The 24,969-nt window shown below is 44.2% G+C and overlaps 2 protein-coding genes across 4 annotated transcripts in view; one reads left to right on the top strand and one right to left on the bottom strand.

Annotated features, from left to right (window-relative positions):
* The window catches only part of TSPAN12 (tetraspanin 12), a 204,596-nt gene extending 192,290 nt beyond the window's left edge, over positions 1-12,306 (bottom strand). The window contains exon 1 of one of the 2 annotated variants that reach the window (XM_056573827.1): positions 12,171-12,306. The gene's annotated coding sequence lies outside the window, so the exon portion shown is untranslated. The remainder of the gene's footprint in view (positions 1-12,170) is intronic. The other variant, XM_056573828.1, reaches the window with a different exon arrangement.
* Positions 12,022-24,969, top strand: part of ING3 (inhibitor of growth family member 3) — a 28,501-nt gene continuing 15,553 nt past the window's right edge. Inside the window, exons 1-4 of one of the 2 annotated variants that reach the window (XR_008892666.1) lie at positions 12,022-12,177; positions 12,304-12,375; positions 20,366-20,466; positions 22,697-22,762. Coding sequence is in view for 1 of the 2 variants with exons in the window: in XM_056573822.1 (XP_056429797.1) it covers positions 12,150-12,177; positions 12,304-12,375; positions 20,366-20,466; positions 22,697-22,762 (267 nt within the window). In the remaining variant the exon portion in view is untranslated. The remainder of the gene's footprint in view (positions 12,178-12,303; positions 12,376-20,365; positions 20,467-22,696; positions 22,763-24,969) is intronic. The other variant, XM_056573822.1, reaches the window with a different exon arrangement.

Genomic DNA, 24,969 nt, shown 5'->3' with positions numbered 1-24,969 from the left:
TTAGGCGAAGTTTCCACTTGGTTTTTTTTCTGGCAGTTTTTGAGCCAAAGTCAGAAGTGGATCCATAAGGGAGGAGAAGTGTAAGTCCTTCCTTTATATGTCCTATTCCTTTTGAATACATTTCTGGCTTTGGCTCCAAAACTGCAGTGGCAGTATTCCAAAACCTGCCAGAAAAAAAACTGAGTGGAAACTTAGCCTTTGTTGTTTTTTTTCAATTCTGGCGCAAATTCTGGCGCAAACAGAATTTCTGGCGCAATGTGACAGAATCTGGCACACAACCCAACAAAACATGTCTGGTTTGCAATAGTAAATGAGGGCCATTGTGTATTATATATACAGTGGGCCAAAAAAGTATTTAGTCAGCCAGCCATTAAAAAGATGAGAGAGGCCTGTAATTTTCATCATAGGTATACCTCAACTATGAGAGACATGAGAGAGGAAAAACAAAATCCATGAAATTACATTGTCTGGTTTTTAAAGAATTTATTAGCAAATTATGGTGGAAAATAAGTATTTGGTCACCTACAAACAAGCAAGATTTCTGTCTCTCACATACCTGTAGCTTCTTCTTTAACCCCTTAATGACGCAGGGTATTTTCCGTTTTTGCATTTTAATTTTTTCCTCATAACCTTCTAAAAATCATAAAGCTTTCAATTTTGCACCTAATGGCTTATTTTTTGTGCCACCAATTCTACTTTGTAATGACATCAGTCATTTTACCCAAAATCTATGGCGAAACAAAAAAAAATCATTGTGCGACAAAATTGAAGAAATAATGCCATTTTGTAACTTTTGGCTTCTGTTTCTACGCAGTACATCTTTCGGTAAAAATTACACCTTGACTTTATTCTGTAGGTCCATACGGTTAAAATGACACCCTACTTATATAGGTTGGATTTTGTCTTACTTCTGGGGAAAAAAAAACATTACTACATGCAGGAAAATTAATACGTCTAAAATGGTCATTTTCTGACACCTATAACTTTTAACAATATATTTTTATAATTCGGACATTTCCGCACATGGCAATAGCACATATGTTTATTTTTATTTTCGCAGTTGTGTCTTTTTTTTTTTTTATGGGAAAAGGGGGGTGATTCAAACTTTTATTAGGGAAGGGGTTAAATGATCTTTATGTACTTTTTTTTTTTTTTTACAGTTAGCCCACTGAGCTAACCGGCAGTACTTTACTTTCACTTTAGACGCGGCGATCAACTTTGAACGCCGCGTCTAAAGGGTTAAGAGCCACGGGTCCCAGCCATTGTTAGAGGCTGTGGCCCCGCGTTATAGGACGGAATTGGACTCAGGGCATACAGGTACACCCTGCGTCCTTAAGGGGTTAAACCTATCTCTGCAGCTCACTGGTTTCTATAATTGTGCAGAATATATCAAGTCTGTGCACCACTTTGATATATTTTGAGAAACAGTGTAAAAAATGCACCAAGCAAACAGGTAAAATCTGTACTACCTCACACCAACATTGATGAATGCCTCCCATAGAACCTGGGCGGTTTCCTAAACCAGGGCTCCATCCCTTCAGCACTAGTGCCCTGCCACATTGTGTCTATAAATAAAGGGGTTACCCAGCCTTATAAACTCAGGATAGGCCATCAAATCAGTGAAGGTCCAACTCCTGGCACTTTGGTTGATTAGCTGTTTGAAGGATCCGCAGCACTTAGGCTAGGTTCAGACTACGGAATCTCCGGGCAGAAAATTTCCGCCCTGAGATTTCGAGTGCGGCCAGCGCCGACTGAATCAGTCGGCACTAGGACCACACGGACACTGCAGTCTCCAGTAGACTGCAATGTGTTCTGCGAGTATTTCTGCCTGAAGAAAGAGCAACGACATTCTTGAGGCAGAAATTTCCAAGCAGATTTTCCGTTCATAAACTCCGCTTCACAAATTCCCAAGTGTGAATTTGTGAACGGAAACCCATTCACTACACTATACATTTTTGCAAGCGGAATTTCCGCCTGCAATTTCAAAGCGGAATTGCAGGCGGAAATTCCGTAGTCTGAACCTAGCTGTCAGGATCCGGGTACTGTGAAGATTCTGGTGGTGGATCCTCTGTGTCAGTGGGGTGATGACGTGGGCCGTACCAGGGGAACGGAGTCTAAGGGGTTACTGGTATTCACCAGAGCCCACCGCAAAGCGGGATGGACTTGCTGCGGCAGGTAACCCCTAGGTCGTTCCACCCGATAGCGACTCAACCCCGACTGACTGCTGAGATAGGCGCGGTACAAGGGATTAGGCAAGAGCAAGGTCGGACGTAGCAGAAGGTCAGGGCAGGCAGCAAGGATCGTAGTCAGGGGCAACGGCAGGAGGTCTGGAACACTGGCTTGGGACATACAAGGAACGCTTTCACTGGCAACAAGATCCGGCGATGGCAACACAATGGCAACAAGATCCGGCGATGCTGGGAAGGGGAAGTGAGGTATTATAGGCATGGACACAGGTGAATTCACTAATTTGGGCCAGGTGCCAATCAGCGGCGCACTGGCCCTTTAAATCGCAGAGAGCCGGCGCGCGCGCCCTAGGGAGCGGGCCGCGCGTGCCGGGACTGAACAGACGGAGAACGGGTCCGGTAAACAGGCTGGGATGCGAACCGCGAGCGGGCGCATCCCTGCTAGGGACACTATCGCAGCGCTCCCGGTCAGCGGGTCTGACCGGGGCGCTGCGAGCAGGTAAACGCTGCGAGCGCTCCAGGGAGGAGCGGGGACCCGGAGCGCTCGGCGTAACACTAGCCTTACAGTGTCTTGCATAAGTATTCACCCCTTGGACTTTTTGCTCATTGTGCTACTGTTACAAACTGGAATTCAAATAGATGCTTATTTAGGCGCAATTCTACATCAGTCCTCAGTTGGCTTAGAAATGGACTGTAGACAGCATTATTAAAAGTTGCATATTTGTCGCACAAGTTAAAAAGTCGCAGAGAAATCACCATACAAAGTGGAGCATTGAAGTAAGAAATGTGATAAGCACCAGATTTATCACATGCCTTGCACCATGTAATATATTTGGTGCAGGTACACCATTTCCACCACATTAATTAATGGAGTGAAAAGACATTCTCCAATACCCCTCTTGGTACTTTGAAAGTGCAATACCTTTTATTGTGACACACAAAATAATGAACTGTTAGATGCATTCACCCCCACCAAAAACCACTTTCGCTGCCACCTAAGCAGCAAGCAAATCTTTTGGCGTATGTGTCTATGAACTTTGCAAATCTAGGGGGGAGATTTATCAACACCTGTGCAAAGGAAGAGTGGTGCAGTTGCCCATAGCAACCAATCAGATTTCTTCTTTCATTTTTCACAGGCCTCTTTAAAAGTGAAAGAAGCGATCTGATTGGTTGCTGTAGGAACTGCACCACTCTCTCTTTTTTTTTTTTTTACACAGGTTTTGATAAATCTCTCCAGAAATGTTTGTCCAACCTTCTTGGCAAAAAAAAAACTATAGCTCAGTCGATAGGGTGGAGACCGTCTGTGACCATAGTTACATAGTTACATAGTTAGTACGGTCGAAAAAAGACATATGTCCATCAAGTTCAACCAGGGAATTAAGGGGTAGGGGTGTGGCGCGATATTGGGGAAGGGATGAGATTTTATATTTCTTCATAAGCATTAATCTTATTTTGTTCCAGGAATGTATCTATTCCTGTTTTAAAGCTGTTAATTGTTCCTGCTGTGACCAGTTCCTGAGGTAGACCGTTCCATAAATTCACAGTCCTCACGGTAAAGAAGGCGTCTCGCCCCTTGAGACTAAACTTTTTCTTCTCCAGACGGAGGGAGTGCCCCCTCGTCCTTTGGGGGGGTTTAACCTGGAACAGTTTTTCTCCATATTTTTTGTATGGGCCATTAATATACTTATATACGTTTATCATATCCCCCCTTAAACGTCTCTTCTCAAGACTAAACAATTGTAACTCCTTTAATCGCTCCTCATAGCTAAGATGTTCCATGCCCCATATTAGTTTAGTCGCGCGTCTCTGCACCCTTTCCAACTCCGCAGTGTCCCTTTTATGGACAGGTGCCCAAAACTGAACAGCATATTCCAGGTAAGGCCGTAGCAATTTTCAAGTCTTGTTAAGGGCTTGGGCGGATCCACAGTGTATTTTACGCTGCGGATCCACCGACGATGGACCCCTACAGTGTGTCTCAGATGTGCCTGCTTGGAGTGGCAATCCGCCACTACGAGCAGACACACTGTGATGTGCGGGTTGCCGCACGCATGCGAAGTATACTCGCACACATCGCAGCTGCTCTCGGCCTAACTCATGGAGCAGGGTGAGCAGCCGTGATGTGTGCGAGTTCACCGCGCATGCGTGCAGTGACTCGCACATCGCAGCAGTGTGTCTGCTCGTAGTGGCGGATTGCCGCTCTGAGCAGGCGCATCTGAGACACACTATAGGGTCCATTGTTGGCGGATCTGCAGCGTAAAATATGCTGTGGATCCGCCCATGTGAACAAGCCCTAAAGGTTTTTAATTTGAGCCAAATCTGGGCTCTGACTGGCCATTTTAAGATATTAATATACTTTGATCTAAATCATTCCATTGTAGCTCTGACTGTATGTTTAGGGTCATTAGGGGATATTTATGAAAATCTGTGCAGAGATTCTTTATAGCAAGCAATCATTGTTTATAGCAAGCATTTGTTTTGTTTTCTCTTTTATTTTTAAAAAGGCCTCTGAAAAATAAAAGAAGCACTGAGGGCAACTGCTCCACTTCTCCTCTGGACTGGTTTTGATAAATCTCCTCAATAGTCCTGCTGAAAGACTGTTCCAGTCTCAAGTCTTTTAATAACTGCATCAGTCTTTCTTCAAGAATTGCCCTGTATTTGGCTCCTTCCATCAATTCTGACCAAATTCCCTGTACCTGCCGATGATAACTATCCCCACAGCATGATACTACCATCGCGATGTACTCAGGGTGATGGGCAGTGTTGGGTTTCCACCACATCTGCCTCCGGCCGGATGAAGCGCTAATGCGCGAAAGAAACCGATTATAGCCTCTGAGCGCAGCCAGCGTCCTTGCAGTCCCGGTCCGGCTACGATGTCCACTTAGGAGCAGCCTTTTTATCGATCCCGGCGGTGAGTGCGGATAATTCCTGTATTCTTTACTACACACGATTACACTATGGAATGTCCACACGGAAAATCTCCATGCAGACATTTTGGAGACTGAGGGCGCCGGCACAATATGCTGCCGCTAGGATCGTACTGGAATTTGGTGTCTCATAGACGGCTATGCATTCTGTGGTTCATTCTTTCTGTGGACACAGAAATAGAAATTACGGCATGAATTTCGTGTGATTCCGCAGCTCAGTAAAAGGTGGAATTTATTTTATAGACCTGTCAAAGTTCGTGTAGATTCTGTGTGGAATCTGCATGGTGCGAATTCCGCAAATTCGGCAGAAATCAAGCACTATTGACTTCAATGGGATTTCGCAGCCGAAGTGCCGGTTCGCAGAATGCAGAAATTCTGCTGTGTGAATATCCCTGCAGAATCCCAATCCCAAGTTAAGGGCCAATAATTTTTCCCCACAAATATTTATTTTTTGTTTAGCCATAGATTTTGTGGTGAAATGATTAATGTCATTACAAAGTACAATTGGTGGCTGAAAAAACAAGCAGTCATATGGGTCTGCAGGTGGAAAATTTAAAGTGTTATGACTTTTAAAAGCTGAGGAGGAAAAAATGAAAGGTAAGCAAAAATAAAAATTGGCCTGATCCTTAAAGGGGTACTCCGCCCCTAGACATCTTATACCCTATCCAAAGAAATCTTTTTTAAAAATAATAGACAAATCTAATTGGTTACTATGGGAAACTGTACCATTCTCCCTTTATCCTGATTTTGATAAATCTCCCCTATTGTGTAAAATGTTCTGTTACTCCAACATGGCTTGCGGCAAACTCCTAACAGGATGTCTTGTGGCTCACTTTCAACAATGATTTTTTCTTCTTGTCCATCCATAAAGACCAGATTTGGGGAGTACACTACTAAGGCTAATTTCGTGCGGAAATTGTCATCCCCATAGACGGCAATATCTGCGGCATGGGCTCAGTAAAGACGAGTGGACAAGTTAATTCTTTTGGCGATGGAATGTCAGCTGCGGAACGTCCGCCATTGAAATTCCATAGTATGCACTGTGCAGCGGAAACCCAGTGCCAGCAATGGAATTTTGCTGCACCTAAATTTCTGAACAAAATTCCTAAGCAAAAGTCTGGTTGTAAATTCTGCAGTGTGAACCTAACCTTATAGTTGTCCTGTGGACAAATTCTCCCACCTCAGCTGTTGATCTTTGCAGGTCCTCCATTCTCTTGGTTGCTTTTTTGATAAATTTTCTCCTTGGCCGTTTTGTCAGTTTGGGTGGATGGTCTTTTTGTGGTGAGTTTGCAGCCTTGTAATATTCTAAATATTTTCTGATGATTTTATGGTGTTCTGTGAGATGTTCAAAGCTGTGCATTGCTAGTTAATTCTTTCTGGGCTGGGCAAGAGGCATACAATGTATACCTACTGCTCAGACCCAGCTGCACTTATGGCTGTATAGCTGCAAGCAAAGCTCGTTCAGAGCAGGGACACCTGTCATTAGAGTGATGGAAGTCCAGGCTCCGGAACTGTATAAAGACGATATATGCGGTGCGCACACACACCAACATGGCTCAGCTTGCTGTGTGAGTCCCAGGTGGCGTGGCATCTGTGCAAAAGTGTGCAACTTTTGCCAATGTCAAACATGATACATCAGGGGAACATTTGCATGACTGTGAAAACACAACCATAAGATGCCACACTGTCATGCACAGTGCATAATGGCTTCTGCATTGGCAAAAATCATACATGTGACACACACTGTGCGCCGCGACAGTGCCTAAAATGCACAGATTTTTGCCCTTGGTAGTGTACATAGTCCTTCTGAACCTGAGTCTGCAACCTGGCCTGTGTCTCCAGTTAGTAATGCAGTGCCACAGGGGGGATAAAAGGAGGTAATAATGTGGCACAGGGGGTCATAAATGGGAAGGGGGGTAATTATGTGGCAGAAGGGTGGATGAAATGGCACAGAGGAAGATCAAGGTGGGGAAATGTCTGCCATGTTGTGATTAAGGGGGAGAATGAAATGGCATAAGGGAGGATCAAGGTGGGGGGGGGGAGGCAAGAAGTGGCAGAAGGGTGAGACTGAAATGGCACAGGGGTGAATGAAGTGAGACAGGAGGGTGATGAAGGGGGTAATGACACAGGAATGGCACAGGGGGTGATGAAAGAGGGATGAAATAGCAAAGGGGGGAATTAAAGGAAATCTGTCATCAATTTATCCTACACTAACCTGCGATACTTACCTGGTCCCCTTCTGAGCTCTGGTTCTGCAATCTTCTGCCGTATCTTCAGTTGCAGGGCCAACTTGGAGCATTAGTGGAGCTTCATGACATCAATGCTGCTGTTCTCTGATATTTTAGGGGGTGGTGAAAGCACAGGTGGGAACAATGGGTATTCCTGGGGCCTACTATCAGATTGCTTCTTTCAATAAAAAAAAATGAAAGCAAAGAAAATAGGCAATCTGATCGGTTGCTAAAGGCAACTGGACAACTTTTCCTCTGCATAGGTCCCATTGTTTTCAATATGATTCTGCTGTAGCATAGAAATTCAGGACACCAAACCCAACAACAAATGAACATGTTCATTCTTTTGGTGAAATTCTGCCCAGACTGCATTGCTGTCTATGGAGATGGCATATGTCTACGCAGTCTTACAGCCGATGGATTTTGGCAGTGGCCGCTGCAGATGGAATCTCTTCCAAGAAGATCTCCGGGAGGAAATCCAGCAGTGTGAACGGGCCCTTAAAGAGACTCTACACACTATGATATAGATTATCAAAACCTGTCTAGCCGAACAGTGGTGTAATGGCAACCAGTGACATTGCTTCTTTGTTTTGATTTTTCCGAGGCCTCTTTAGTACTACTCTTTACTTGCTGACCTTACTGAGGAAGGTCCCTAAGGTGGGACCGAAACGCGTCTAAAACCAGCAATACTATACTTCTATCTGGCGCACCATCTGATCACGAGGATGCCAGCCGACTTCCTTATATCCCACCCGCACCTTTTACACGCCATCCTGATCATGGACCAGCAGGAGCCCCACTATCCATCACCACTGCTTCCTCCGAGAACATCCAGGTCTGCACACTGTACTCAGGATTCACGTGCAAGAACAAGGTTTGCAGAAGCACAGGAGAAGAACATTGTTACTGGCGCTGCAGCGCTCTGTCCATGTCACGGTGAGTATAGGTTTCTAACACAGCCGGCGGTTTGAACCAGGGGACCTGCGCTGATCGGGTGAGCGATACCTCATTATTATCCTGCCAAACTACATTGACAGCTCTAGTGACTTTTGCTGATCAGGTGAATATCTTGTGCCTACTGGGAGAACTTTATTACTCTATACTCATCCATATGGTGCCTTGTTAGATCTAATGACTGTTTTATACCTTTTGCAAGTGTGCTGAGGGAGTTCGGACATTATCTATGGTTTTTATTTGAGTATCTATACATTTTAATTATACTCTCTGACAAGGGCCCTGTCAATTGAGATAGCTTGTATCTATTATTTATCTATTTAATAAATTACATTACCGTATATACTCGAGTATAAGCCGACCCGAGTATAAGCCGAGACCCCTAATTTCAACCCAAAATCCCAGGAAAAGTTATTGACTCGAGTATAAGCCTAGGGTGGGAAATACATCATCCCCCCCTGTCATCATCCAGACCCCCGTCATTAACATCCTCATCATCATCACCGCCTGTCATCATCCAGACCCTCATCATCATCACCTGTCATCATCCCCTTGTCATCATCCCACACATCCCCCCTTCATCATCCCCTTGTCATCATCCCCACCCCCCTTCATCATCCCCTTGTCATCATCCCCACCCCCCTTCATCATCCCCTTGTCATCATCCCACCCCCCCCCCTTCATCATCCCCTTGTCATCATCCCCACCCCCCTTCATCATCCCACACCCCCCCTTCATCATCCTCTTGTCATCATAACACCCCCCCCCCCCCCTTCATCATCCTCTTGTCATCATCCGCCCTCAGTGGTCTTCAACCTGCGGACCTCCAGAGGCTTCAAAACTACAACTCCCAGCAAGCCCGGGCAGCCATCGGCTGTCCGGGCTTGCTGGGAGTTGTAGTTTTGAAACCTCCGGAGGTCCGCAGGTTGAAGACCACTGCGGCCTTCGACATCATCCAGCCCCCTCTCACCCCCCTTTAGTTCTGTACAGTACTCACCTCCGCTCGGCGCTGGTCCGGTGCTGCAGGGCTGTCCGGTGAGGAGGTCGTCCGGTGGGATAGTGGTTCCGGGCTGCTATCTTCACCGGGGGCGCCTCTTCTCCGCGCTTCCGGCCCGGAATAGAGGCGTTGCCTTGACAATGACGCAGAAGTACGTTGGCAATGAACGTACCTCTGCGCCGTTGTCAAGGCAACGTGACTATTCTGGGGCCGGGCCCGAAGCGCTTAGAAGAGGCCTCCCCGGTGAAGATAGCAGCCCGGAACCACTATCCCACCGGACGACCTCCCCACCGGACAGTCCTGCAGCACCGGACCAGCGCCGAGCGGAGGTGAGTACTGTACAGAACTAAAGGGGGGTGAGAGGGGGCTGGATGATGTCGAAGGCCGCAGTGGTCTTCAACCTGCGGACCTCCGGAGGTTTCAAAACTACAACTCCCAGCAAGCCCGGACAGCCGATGGCTGCCCGGGCTTGCTGGGAGTTGTAGTTTTGAAACCTCTGGAGGTCCGCAGGTTGAAGACCACTGCGGGTGGAGAGTTCACTCGAGTATAAGCCGAGGGGGGTGTTTTCAGCACGAAAAATCGTGCTGAAAAACTCGGCTTATACTCGAGTATATACGGTATGTTCATTTTTAATATTGTATATGGGCCATATATTTTAGACCTCAAGCACTAGTCTTACTGTTATTTCCACTGATTATATTTTTACACTTTAGTGTTTAACCAGCTGCTCGGTCTCTACATTGTTTTATCAGTATTAGAGAGCCATCCCACTTTTCCTCTTTTCTTTATTCTGTGCAGGTTGGAAGAATAGGTGTAAAAAATAAATAAAAAAAAACTATAATCCTGTAATCTCAGAAATTCCACTGTGAAAAATCTACACCTCTGCAGAGAAAAGACGTTTTAGGGGGCGATCTGATCACAATGTACAAATATATGAATGGACAGTACGATCTTTCTAGTGATCTTTGTACCTAGGCTGGTAACCATTACAAGGGGGCATCCTCTACATCTAGAGGAAAGAAGGTTTCACCATTATCACAGACAGAGATTCTTTACTGTAAGAGCAGTGAGACTATGGAACTTTCTGCCACATGATGTTGTGATGTCTAACTCATTAAACAAGTTCAAGGGGGGCTTGGAGGTTTTTCTGGAGAGAAATAAAATTAAAGGTTATGGATAATAGATTTATGGGGATAGAACGTTATCCAGGGATTTATTCTGATCACCATATTGGGGTCGGGAAGGAATTTTTCCTCTGTCATGGGGCAATTGGCATCAGCCTCATTGTGGGTTTTTTCATATGGATCGACACAGTAGGGTTTTAGGTTGGACTCTTGTCTTTTTTCAACCTTACAAACTAGGTTACTATGTAAAATGAATCCCTAACCTTAGGACCTTAGGGCTTGTTCACACTACTGAATTTCAAGGCACATCTGCAAGAAATTCCTCCTTGCATCACGCTACCACTGTCTTCTGTGGAACGTCTGAGATGGAACTTCAGACGAGGATTTAAATTCTGATAAAAGATGAAACGTGTTGCCCTAGTAAAAGCACATAGGTAAATGGGACTTATGTTTTCAGCCCATTCAGTATCATTTGTGCTCTATTTACCATGAAGCTTTGTTCACACAGCAGAATTTCCTGCAGAATTCATCTGAAATTTACTGCCCATTGACCTCAATGGGATTCCGCTGTCCCATTCACACAGCGGAATTTTCTGCGGCTGAAATTCTGCCACAAAATTTAAAGACCTGTCTCTATAAAGAAAAACAGTCATCCTGTTCACCCACAAGAAACCCAATACACTGGGTTATAGTGTGGGTGAGTCCGATGAGGGGGTCACTGACTAAAATACGTACCTTCGGTCTGGAGATATGTCCGTCCGAAGATCCGCATCTATCTTCTCTGAATTGCGCGCTGGAGGCGGGCCCCTTCAGCTCAATTTGCATAATTACTGTCTGTGACTCCATGTCTTATTGGCATGGAGTCGCTGGTCTTGTGAGCGCATGCACCGGGCACTCACGTGACCAGCGACAATAAATATGCAAATTGAGCCAACGGGGCCCGCCTCCAGAGCGCAATTCAGAGGATAGAAGATCCCATTGAAATCATTGGGGCTTTGAATTCCAGTTTGCGCGAACGTAGTCTGAAGCAGAAAGAGCGCGGATCCAAATTACTATTCAGTGAGGACATTTTCCTCACTATGCTCTGTAGTGTGAACGGGGCTGTACTGTTACAGCAGATTTGACAGGAAGAAAAAGCATAGCGCCCTGCTATCTTCTTTCCGTCAAAACGACAAACACCATGCCGCAACCCAATGGACCATTTCATAAGTCATTGGGGGTCTGTCAGGCACAGCTGGAAGCCATAATGCAATGTGAAAACAGACCACGTCACCTCTTTTTTTGTCAATACTTAATTTTTTTTTGCTATTAGTAACAATATTTTTCGTGAGGTGTTGAGTGATAAGTTTCGTCTTTAGCACATAGATATGTTGTGAAATGTTTAAATTAGTGTTTCCTACCCAAGGTGCCTCCAGCTGTTACAAAACTACAACTTCCAGCATGCCCGGACAGCCGAGTTGTAGTTTTGCAACAGCTGGAGGCACCCTGGTTGGGAAACACTGGTTAGGAGGATTTTTATACGCTGTGAGGACGTCCAGCCCTCATTCTGAGGAAATAAAATTCCCACAATTCTCCGCGCCGCCCGCCGCCTGACGTCACCGCTAAGTGCAGCCAATCAGAGCGGCCGCTCGCTGCCTCGTCCTTCCTCCCAGTGTTTTGTTGCCGCTGAGTAGGCGCCATATTGGCTTCCAGTAATAAACGGCAGCAGTGTGTCTGTGGTGACTTGAGAGGCAAAGATGCTGTACCTGGAGGATTACCTGGAGAGTGAGTGTGCCGGCCTATGGCTGGGGGCGCCCCGGGTTCTCTGTGTACGGTGGGGTGCGGGTTGTGACCGGGAATGGCGCCGCCTAATAACCGCCCTCTCTCCCCCTCCCTCCTGTCTCTCCGCAGTGATCGAGCAGCTTCCCATGGATCTGCGCGACAGGTTTACGGAAATGCGGGAGATGGACTTGCAGGTGCAGAGTACGTGAGCACCTCCCGCCATTGCCTCACCATGGCCAGCTACCTGTAGTGACCGCCCGAGCTTCTAGGGCCGTATACACACATAAGACCGCTAGTGCCGCAGTGTAATGCCAGGGATTGGCACTAGAGGGCAGTGCTTCCGATGTACATTGCCCCCAATTAGCCTGTACTCTGATCACGTGGGAAAATAGTAACACAGACATGTGACACGTGCAGCCAATGCCTGCTTCTGTGATCTGTGTACAGTAACAGGACTGTGACAGGATCGCATAGATTTATTGGACTGTACTGAGTCCTGACAGATTCTGATGGATCTAGTGATAAGATCTGACAGGTTCTGATTGATTTAATTGGGGGGGGTGAGATTTATCAAAGCCTGTCCAGAGGAAAAGGTTGCTGAGTTGCCCATAGCAACCAATCAGATCGCTTCTTTCATTTTTCAGAGCCCTTTTAAAAAATATAGGAAGTGATCTGGTTGCTATGGGAAACTCAGCAACTTTTCCTCTGAGTTTTGATGGTCTCTGATTATTTGTGGCAGGTTCTGATAGATCACGTGTATCTGATAAGATCTGACATGTTCTATTAGATCTTGTGGTCTCTAATTATTTGTGGCAGGTTATGATAGATCACATGTATCTGATAAGATCTCACATGTTCTATTAGATCTTGTGGTCTCTGAGGACTCTAAGATGTATCAGGTTCTCAAAGATCTTGTGGACTGTGATGAAATGTGACAGGTTATAGATCTTGTGGTCTCTTATAGGTTTTGATAGATCATGTTGGCTCTGAGACCTGACAAGTGCTGATAGATCTCGTGGACTCTAAGGCCATGTTCACACCTCAGAATTCTGCTAGGAGATTCCACTGCAGCAGAGCCGTGTTGAATTCAACAGGATTCTTCTGCGCCTTCTTCTGAGTCTGTAGAAAGAATGAACCTGTCCATTCTTTGAGCGGACTCCCCATGGAATGCATTGCTGTCTTTGAGCCTGTGAAATGCCAACATGGAGATTTTCCATGTAGACATTCCAAAGATGAAACAGGTTCTGATAGCTCCCTTTGACTCTGAGATGTGACAGGTTCTGATAGAACCCATGGATTGCTGCCCTGTTGTACCAGGGGCACTAGGGGGCAGTGCTTTTTTATTCCCATGTACATTACCCAGAATTAACCGGTTCTCAAATCACAAAAATAGTTATACAGACATGAGCAACCAATGCCTGCTTCTGCGTAGAGTAGCACTGAACTGTGATAGGATCTCCTAGATTTTGTGGACTGTAGGGAGATCTCAGCGCTGTGGGAGTGACTGCCTGTATTAGAACAAAGAACACACTAACAGCTGATAAGGTGCTAGGAGAAAATATGCAGCATTAAATACCCTGCTGAACAAAGGTGGCGTGGATTTCACGCACCAAAACCTGCTGGAAGTCCGAAATGAGTCTAGAATATTTGCATGCGAAATACGCTAGGTGTGACTTTATGCTAAATGAGTTTTCTATGCATTTCCATTCACAATATTCTCAATGTGTGCACAGAACTGCAACCCATAGACAGTCTCCACCGTACTTATAATAGTACTCTTGTGCAGATATATGGGTATAGGGGTATGTTCAGCGGCACTACTAGGTATATTCAAAGAAGCACTTAGTTTAGTTGTTTATTTCTTCATCTTTATTAGAAGTTATTTTATTCCATTTTAAAGAGTAAGAAAATCTACACATCAGTAGCTATGGATATGCGCTGGTAGAGATCGTTCACACCAAGAGAAATCCTGAGGTCTGACGCGACCTTTTGGGGTACGCCTCCTTACTCGTGTACTAGACCTTTCTACCTGATCCTTTTAGTAGGCTGTGCACACCTGAATTTAAGGTAATGTAATCAGCATTAAAGTTTTCCTTTTTTAAATGTGTGCATGTCATACCAATAAGATCTAGGTATTACAAGAATGCTTTGAAGCTGCATATTTCATTTAAACCTGATGGGAAAAATTGTTCTTTGGCTGGCTTTTTCAGTATAAAATACAAAAAATTTTCTAATGAAAGCAATTGCAAAACCTATTGGTTATACATGCTTTACAACATATCTAAAGTTTTTGTATCTGACAGTGCCCATTTAAGCTCACTTGTCTAATACGCCTTTCTCTGTAATAGCCTGCGGTTCATGGTTTCATTCACACCTTGAGGTATTTGTTCAATTATTTGCCAACATAAATCACTTACTTTATGTTCTTTTTCTAGGAAGTTTTTAGCTACTTAATTTCTTCAAATTTACTTTCAGTCTGTTCTTTGAAGTGTTCTACGTATGTTTTTATGTTCGGTTAGTCTGGTTTTCATTTTCTTGCTTATTTGTCATATACACCTGCATGGACATTTTAGTAGATAAATTCCATTTTCCGAAGCGCAGGTATAAAATCCTTTCACTGAAACTTTATTTCCTCTTTTCACATTGCCCTCTTGACAGCACCACCATGAGATTATCCCTTGTAGCTCGAACAGGAAACACAGAGGTTAGGAGCATACACGGAGAGTGAGGTCTTACCTCTGGTGGGCTGGTTTCTGCTCCAGACAGGGCTGTCAGGCAGCGGGGGTCTCTGTCATGCCAGCATCTCCCTCCCCCTGTGCTGCACCCAGTTGTGCTTCCTTCGGGCTGCTGCCTCCTGGTCCCTTCCTCCTGCTGCGGTGCCTGCTGTGGGTTTATGCAGCAGGGGGGTTTGTTCTGGCTGGTCGCGGTCCTCCTTGGAGCTCCCTGGCTGCTCCGTGCTGCTAGGGCGCGTGCGTCTGACGTTGTGCGCGTGATGTCACATGCGCGCACAGATGCGTATGTGCTCAGGCGTTGGCTGGGGACCAGAAGTCCCTCCCCCAAGATGGTGGCACCCACCGGAATGCCTGGAAAACGTGGAGGGGCGTCTAATTTGAACATAGTCTCCTCTGTTCCATCATACATCCCTCTGAGTAATGGATGTCTGCTGCTACCCCCGCTGCTCATCTGGAGCGCTCGGCATCGGCTGTAACCGTGAGTAGCTGGCCTTTTGGGGTTCACTTACTTTATGTGCTGCTTTTTTCTTATGTATCACATGGTGTTTTCCTTGGCAGTGGTTTCTTTGGGGTTAGCTTCATATTTCCCTGCTCTATGCTGCTTTTTTGCCCTATGTTCTACTTTCTTCAAGTAGAATATAGTTTGATTCTTATGGGTGTTTCTTTCCCTTCTTAGAGAGACACAAGGAGGCCCCAAAAGAAATCAAAAGAAAAAGAATTCTCTAAAGAAACTTTTTGGATGAGCTTAGTTCACTTATTAATGAACAAATACAATCTGCCATAGCTACTACTTTGCCTTGTACTTCAGCTGTGGCTGAACCTCCTCCATCAAAAAAGCAAAAAATTGCTATTACTTCAGTCTCGGATTCTAATGAAAATGTAAATTCTGGTGTTACCTTTTCTGAGGAAGAGGGTGAAATTCAAAATACTCCTTCTAAGAGGGATGATGAGAAATAGATATAGACATATTACTTACTGCTGAAAGAAATGCCATGAATATTGTTGATATTCCAGAACCTATGTCTGTTCAAGACAGAATGTTTGTTTGTTTGCTGGCCTAAAACCTCAAAAAAAGTTCTTTTTCCGGTTCCTAATAGTATAAAATCTCTTATCACAGATGAGTGGCAGACTCCAGAGTCTCTTGCAAATACCCAAAGAGTTTCGTAACCGCTTCCCCTTTGAACCCAATGAGGTTAATCTGTGGAGTGAACCTACAAAAATGGATGGGCAGCTTTCCTAGGTGTTAAAAGTACTGCACTCCCATTTGAGGATGCGGCTCAACTTTAAGACACCCTTGACCGCAAAATGGATGGTCTATTAAAAAAAATAATAATAATAATAATAATTCTGGGAAGCCTCTTTGGCTTTAATCAACTCTAATATTGCAGCTACTACAGTAGCCAGGTCTCTCTTCATTTGGCTAGAGGAATTAGAGAGACATTTGATCAATAAAATGTCTAGAGAAAATATTTAATCTTCCATCCCAATTAGAGATGAGCGAACTTACAGTAAATTCGATTCGTCACGAACTTCTCAGCTCGGCAGTTGATGACTTTTCCTGCATAAATTAGTTCAGCTTTCAGGTGCTCCCGTGGGCTGGAAAAGGTGGATACAGTCCTAGGAAAGAGTCTCCTAGGACTGTATCCACCTTTTCCAGCCCACGGGAGCACCTGAAAGCTGAACTAATTTATGCAGGAAAAGTCAGCAACCACCGAGCCGAGAAGTTTGTGACGAATCGAATTTACTGTAAATAAGCACATCTCTAATCGCAATGTTAAAGCTTGCCACAGCCTTTTTGGTTAATGCATCGACGGAATCTATTAGATTTGCGGAAAAAGCTACCGCTTTATCCGATTCCACAAGAAGGGCCCTATGGGTTAAGAATTGGCAAGGTGATGCTACTAGGGATCGACCGATATCATTTTTTTAGGGCCGATACGATAATCGGTGGAGGTTAGGGCCGATAGCCGATAACTTATACCGATATTCCGGTATAAGTTCTCGGCTATTTATCCCCCCTCGACACCGCTGCAGGTCATTGATTTAAAGCGGGCGCTTTAAATCAATGCACTGCAGTGGCTTTTTCGGTGCCATAGGCCGCCGCCACCACCCGCTTCTCTCCCCTACCTGTCAGGGTGGTCCGGGCCATCCTTCCTTCCTGTAGTGTCCGGCGGCATTCCGGGTTGAGGGTGCACCGGTCCGGGCTGTCCTTCTCCGGGGGTCATCTTCTCCACTTCGGGCAGGCTCCGGCCTAGTACGCTGCATAGACGCCGCTACGCAGTGACGCCCGTGCGCAGCGACGCACCTGACGTCACGGCGTCTATGCAGCGTACTAGGCCAGAGCCTGCCTCGAGTGGAGAAGAGGACACCCGGAGAAGGACAGCCCATACCGGTGCACCCTCCACCCGTAATTGCGCCGGACACTACAGGAAGGAAGGATGGATGGCCCGGACCACCCCCATTACAAGTAAGTTTATTTTTTATTGACTCAGAGGGTGGGGGAGGGGCCCGACCGGTATAGCGGTATGGGCAAAAATCCATACCGGTATACCGCCCAGCACTACGGTGGGGGGTGCGACGCGGGGGGCGGTCGCGGTGCGACGGGTCAGGGGGGGGCGGTCGCGGTGCGGGGGGCGGGGCATTATCGGCTTATCGGCAAAGTAATTGCCGATACCGATAATGCCCAAAATCGTGATTATCGGCCATACCGATATTCGGGCGATCCCTAGATGCAACCCCTAAGGTTAAGCTTTGTGCAATCACTTTTCAGGGTAATCTTGTTTTTGGCTTGGTTCTTGGCTTGGAAGAAATTCTTGAACAGGCAGCTGACGGGAAAAAGATTTTCCTTTCCAGAAAAGACATAAACAAAAATAAAAAGTGTTCCTTTTAATAAGAACAAAGAATATAAAGGTAAAGGAGGACAATGGAGCTATCTGAAAGGTGGGAAAAGCAAATACTTTATCCTCAATCCCAATTCCGAAAAAAAAAACAATGACAGTCTTGTGGGGGGAAGATTCTCTATTCAGTCACCAGTGGTCCCAGATCACAAAAAATCCCTTGATTCTAAATTCCATATCTCAGGGATACAGATTAGTTTATCAACCTTCCTGCTCCAAGATTTTGTTCTACAGATCTCAGATCCGACATCTTAAACGAACAGCCTTTTCAGGCATAAAGGATCTCTAGTCTCTTGGAGCTGTCATTCCGGTCCCCATCTTGGAACAGGGCTTGGGTCACTATTCCCATCTATTTTTGGTGTTCAAGCCATATGGCACATTCAGAACTATTATAAATCTAAACAGGTTTATTTCTTACAAAGGTTCAAGATGGAGACCCTGAAGACAGCCATACCTCTGATTCAAAGAGACTCCTGGATGTGTACCATCGATCTAAAAGATGCCTACTTCCACTTACCAATTCATCCCTCTCATCAAAAAAATGTCAGGTTTGTGATTCAACACACTCGTCCCTCCACTTCCAATTTCAGGTCCTTCTGATTGGAATACCCTCCACCCCAAGGATATTTACAAAGGTAATGGTAGAGTTGATTGCTCATCTGAGACTAAAAGGAGTTTTAATAATTCCTTTCCTAGGTGACTTACTAATTATTGCTCAGTCAAAGGAGACACTTAATCAGCCCCTCCTTCTAACTCTGTCCTGTCTTCAGAACTTGTTAGTTGCCATCACCTCAACGAGGAGAGTAGGAGAAATCCAGGCTCTATCCATTGAAGAACCATATTGTATCATCCTGGATGATAGGATTATCTTCAAATTAAATCCAGCTTTTCATCCAAAAGTGGTCACTAATTTTCACAGGTCTCACGATATTACAATGCCCTCATTCGTCAATAATCCAAGAGGAAGTCTTGAGGTGGCTGAAGATGGCTATCCAGGGGGCTTATAAATCTTCCAGCAGACAAGTCCCTGAAGGCCTTCGTGCACACCAAACCAGGGCGCTAGCTGTCTCCTGGGCTGGAAAAGTCTCAGCCTCAATGGAACAGATTTGCAGAGCGGCAACATGGTCATCTCCGCATACCTCCTTCAACCATTATAGGTTGAATGTAACATCTTCCCAAGATCAGTTTTTTTTTTTTTCGGGCCGGAAGGTGTTGCACCTGTGGTCCCTCCCTAAAGTTACCTGTTTATCTGGTATGTCTCATGGTGGTGCTATCATGATGGACTCATGAAAAACGAATTATCAGTTAGTAATAATTCCATCTTTTTGGATGATGGATATATTAACCTTTTAATTATTCCATTACAGTGTATACAGGACAAGCAGGAAAATGTGCCCTTTTTAGTAGTTACTAGAAATGTCTGATCTTTTTAACAATATCACCTTTTACAAGATTACTTAATGTTTTACCTTTTGTTATATACAAACATTGGGGGTTCCCTGAGCATGTTCCCAAACTTGGGATCTGCTCTAAGGAGGCCCCAGTATTTTTTCAGTTTTTTTTAACCAGACTTTTACAGTGATTGTAGGTACCTGTATACATTATGCAATTTTTCTGCTGTTTTTTTCCTAGATCTTATTGGTATGACATGCACACATTTTTAAAAAGAGAAAATAACTTTAATGCTGATTACATTACCTAAAATTCAGGTGTGCACAGCCTACTAATAGGATCAGTTAGGAAAGTCTAGTACGCATGAGTAAGGAGGCGTACCCCAAAAGGTCACGTCAGACCTCTGGATTTCTCTTGGTGTGAACGATCTCTACCAGCGCATATCCATATCTACTGATGTGTTTTATTCCGTTGTAAAGAGTAAGAAAATCTACACATCTAATAAAGATGAAGAAATAAGCAACTAAACTGTAAGTGCTTCTTTGAATATATCTAGTAGTGCCGCTGCACATACACCTGTACCCATATATCTGCACAAGTTTTCTATGCATTTAACATTAAAAGCCTATCTGCAATGTATGATTGGTTGGATGCTGAAATCCGCCCCCCATCAGCTGTTTGGTAGAGCCACAGTTCCAGCACACATGGCCAGCGAGCTGCCGTAAACCATTGCCGCCATTAAAGGGGTACTCCACTGGCAATCGTTCAGAAGTAGTGCCTACCCCCACAGCGCAAAAAGAGTTTGGAACATTTACTTCCTAACAATGGCCAGTGGAGTACCCCTTTAATTGTATAGTGGTGGATTTGGTTTACGTCTGCTCCTTTTGTAGTGAATGTTGCCCTTAAGTAACCAGGCACCACCCCCTACACAATGAAGAGCTCCAGCTGCTTCCTTTTTATTGTGTATGTGCTGGAGCCTGGTTCCACCGGACAGCTGATTTGCATGTGTACCCGGTATCAGCATCCTGCCATTGATGGCTTATGTGTATATTTTATCAATGTTAAATTCCCAGAAAACTCAATATACTACAATTATAGTGACATTATGTATGTGTTGTAAAAACTAAAGTTTAATCTTTTTCTTTAAACAATAATAATTTTGTAATACAGATGCAATGGACCAGTTGGAGCAAAGGGTTGGGGAGTTCTTTTCCAATGCAAAGAAAAATAAGCAAGAGTGGAGGGAAGAACAGATGGGTTCTATCAAAAAGGTACGTTTTGTTTCCTTGTGGATTAGGTAGTGAGCAACATAAGTTCTCCTTTTATTTTTATTTTTATTGGTGGGATCTGCCAGGTACGCTTTAAGAGCCTATTGCACACTCCTTATACATTGCATTTATTTAATAAGTAGTATTATAGAAGTTCCTACAGGCAAGAAGAATGTTGTACATCTTTGCCTATACAGAGGATTTAGAATTTTGTGACAAATACAATGCTCTGGCTCTTGTAAATGTATGTTTAGAGGCTGATCAGCTACATACAATTCTGATGGGAGTATCTGTAATTGTGTACAGTCAGGTCATCTATACGATTCAAATTTTTTTGGCTCTATACACCACCACTATGGATTTGAAATGAAACGAACAAGATGCGCTTCAACTGCAGACTGTCAGCTTTAATTTGAGAGTATTTACATCCAAATCAGGTGAACGGCATAGGAATTACAACAGTTTGCATATGTGCCTCCCACTTGTTAAGGGACCAAAAGTAATGGGACAGAATAATAATCATAAATTAAACTTTCACTTTTTAATGCTTGGTTGCAAATCATTTGCAGTGAATTACAGCCTGAAGTCTGGAATGCACAGACATCACCAGATGCTGGTTTTCATCCCTGGTGATGCTCTGCCAGGCCTCTACTGCAACTGTCTAGTTCCTGCTTGTTCTTGGGGCATTTTCCCTTCAGTTTTATCTTCAGCAAGTGAAATGCATGCTCAATCGGATTCAGGTCAGGTGATTGACTTGGCCATTGCATAACATTCCACTTATTTCCCTTAAACTCTTTGGTTGCATTTGCAGTATGCTTTGGGTCATTGTCCATCTGCACTGTGAAGCGCCGTCCAAAGAGTTCTGCAGCATTTTGCTGACTATGAGCAGATAATGTCCGAAACTTCAGAATTCATCCTTCTGCTTTTGTCAGCAGTCACATCATCAATAAATACAAGAGAAACAGTTCCACTGGCAGCCATACATGCCCACTATGCCATGACACTACCACCACCATGCTTCACTGATGAAGTGGTATGCTTAGGATCATGTTCCTTTCCTTCTCCATACTCTTCTCTTCCCATCATTCTGGTACAAGTTGATCTTGGTCTCATCTGTCCATAGGATGTTGTTCCAGAACTGTGAAGGTTTTTTGGAATGTCACTTGGCAAACTGTAATCTGGCCTTCCTGTTTTTGAGGCTCACCAATGGTTTACATCTTGTGGTGAACCCTCTGTATTCCCTCTGGTGAAGTATTCTCTTGATTGTTGACTTTTGACACAAAAACAGGAAGGCAGATTAGCCAAATGACATCTGAAAAAGCCTTAACAGTTCTGGAACAACATCCTATGGACAGATGAGACCAATTCAACTTGTGCCACAGTGATGGGAAGAGAAGAGTATGGAGAAGGAAAGGAACATGATCCTAAGCATACCACCTCATCAGTGAAGCATGGTGGTGGTAGTGTCATGGCATAGTGGGCATGTATGGCTGCCAATGGAACTGGTTCTCTTGTATTTATTGATGATGTGACTGCTGACAAAAGCAGAAGGATTAATTCTGAAGTTTTTCAGGCAATATTATCTGCTCATAATCAGCAAAATGCTGCAGAACTCATTGACGGTTCTTCACAGTGCAGATGGACAATGATCCAAAGCAACCAAGAAGCTTAAGGGAAATAAGTGGAATGTTGTGCAATGGCCAAGTCAATCACATGACCTGAATCCGATTGAGCATGCATTTCACTTGCTAAAGACAAAACTGAAGGGAAAATGCCTCAAGAACAAGCAGGAACTAAAGGCAGTTGCAGTAGAGGCCTGGCAGAGCATCACCAGGGATGAAACCCAGCAGTGTATGCTGATGTCTATGTGTTCCAGACTTCAGGCTGTAATTGACTGCGAAGGATTTGCAACAAAGTATGAAAAAATGAAAGTTTGATTATTATTCTGTCCCTTTACTTTTGGTCCCTTGACAAGAGGGAGGCACATGCAAACTGTTGTAATTCCTACACCGTTCGCCTAATTTGGATGGAAATACCCTCAAATTGAAGCTGACAATCTGCAGTTAAAGCACATCTTGTTTTTCATTTCAAATCCATTGTGATGGTGTATAGAGCCAAAAATGTTAGAATTGTGTTGATGTCCCACTATTTATGGACCTGACTGTATATACACACACTCGCCCTCTGCTCACAACATTACCATAAGATAACCCTTGAATGCTTTTCTTTTTAGGATTACTTCAAAGCTTTGGAAGATGCTGATGAAAAGGTCCAATTAGCAAATCAGATTTATGATTTGGTAAGAACAAACTAAAGTAGCTCTTATATATTGTTAAATTGGTCACTGTTGGTGAAAAATGGCTCCTTCCTTCCAAAAAAAAATCATATCTGTCCACAGGTTGTGTGTGGTATTGCAGCCCAATTCATATATGATTTGGCAAGTTGATACTTCAAAGTCTATAGAAGATTTTTTTTTTTTTCTGCTTTGACCTTTTAGACACTGGGGAGATTTGATTTTTTTTTTCCTATTTGTTTTTGGTCATTCTATTTTTACTGTGATTTCTGAAGACATGTCTTTGTAGGCCACTTTACATGCAATGGTCATTAAATTTGGGATAAAAAAAATGCTAATTTCATTGCGATGATTGAAAAAACCCCACAAACATAGACCACACTCAGTATTGTTCTACAAACCTGCTTTTATTGTTTTACAAACCTGCTTTTCATCATGAAAAATGGTGTTATGAAGTCATTTAGTTAGTTTTGGCAGACTTGCACATTATTTAGCACACATCGTAACAATACATATACAAATTATGCACATGTCCGCAAATAAACCTGCATCAAAAGTGACTTGAAAAATGACATTCAAAACTGTGATAAATCTCCCCCATTGATCACATTAAATTGGCACTGTCAGATACAAAAACTTTTTATATGTTGTACACCTTGGCAAAACATTAACCTTTCTAATATACTTCATAACATAATTTGACTTCTTTTTCATAGAAATCATGGCTTTGTTCAAGCTGAAGCACAGGAATGGACAAAGTCCAGTAAGTGAGGGTGGGCTAGCACTTCTCTCGTCTCTCTCCCCTCTGATAGTACTCCTGTGTGCTCTCTCCTGTCTGATAGTACTCCTTTGATCTCTCTCCTGTCTGATAGGACTCATATGTGCTCTCTCCTGTCTGATGGCACTCCTCTGTGCTCTCTCTCCTGTCTGATGGCACTCCTCTGTGCTCTCTCTCCTGTCTGATGGCACTCCTCTGTGCGCTCTCTCCTGTCTGATGGCACTCCTCTGTGCGCTCTCTCCTGTCTGATGGCACTCCTCTGTGCGCTCTCTCTCCTGTCTGATGGCACTCCTTTGTGCGCTCTCTCTCCTGTCTGATGGCACTCCTCGGTGCGCTCTCTCTCCTGTCTGATGGCACTCCTCGGTGCGCTCTCTCTCCTGTCTGATGGCACTCCTCGGTGCGCTCTCTCTCCTGTCTGATGGCACTCCTCGGTGCGCTCTCTCTCCTGTCTGATGGCACTCCTCGGTGCGCTCTCTCTCCTGTCTGATGGCACTCCTCGGTGCGCTCTCTCTCCTGTCTGATGGCACTCCTCGGTGCGCTCTCTCTCCTGTCTGATGGCACTCCTCGGTGCGCTCTCTCTCCTGTCTGATGGCACTCCTCGGTGCGCTCTCTCTCCTGTCTGATGGCACTCCTCGGTGCTCTCTCTCTCCTGTCCGATGGCACTCCTCGGTGCTCTCTCTCTCCTGTCCTATCAGTCAGGAGAGGGCACAGAGTAGTTCTAGCCCACCCTCATTTGCTGGACTTTATTCATGCCTGAGCTTCAGCTTAGACAAAGTCATGATTTTTTAAAAGCCACAATTTCTATAAAAACGAAATGAAATTGTTATGAAGTAGATAAGGGAGGTTAATGTTTTGCCAAAATGTACAACATTTGCAACATCTGCAACATTTTTTTTGTGACTTTTACCTCAGCTTGTCCTTTAGTTTTTTACCCAAAGGGAGCATGGTCTCTGGGTCATGGGTTTTCAGACATATATATTTATTAAATGCAGCTTTAAAAAAAAATAAAAAAAATAGAAAGCAAGAGTATCTTTTAAAGGAAAAATACCACAAAAGATGTCTTTTAAATGTTACAAAATACACCACCAAAGATGTAGGGAAAAACTCTTCCAAAAATTCTTGAATTTAATGATGTTGAGAAAATAAACTTTTTGTGAATATATAAAGGTCATTGACGTTTCAATGTAGGTATCAGAATTGTCCACAGCTAGCAAAGTTGAAAAGAATTATAGACTTTAAATAGAAGCTAAATGCTACCTTTTTATACAAGAATATCCTTTATTTGTGCAACCCTTATAATTTTGGGCAATAAGTACTTAGGATTTTGCTAACTAAATAAATCGCTTCTCACGATTGCCATTAATAATTTTGATTACTTCTTGAATTTCACCTGGTTTTACATGATGCTTGACACATTAATGTGTATTGAAGGTCT

This window comes from Hyla sarda, chromosome 4 (assembly GCF_029499605.1).
Source record: "Hyla sarda isolate aHylSar1 chromosome 4, aHylSar1.hap1, whole genome shotgun sequence".
Taxonomy (NCBI): domain Eukaryota; kingdom Metazoa; phylum Chordata; class Amphibia; order Anura; family Hylidae; genus Hyla; species Hyla sarda.
This window is presented reverse-complemented; position numbering and strand designations above follow the sequence as displayed.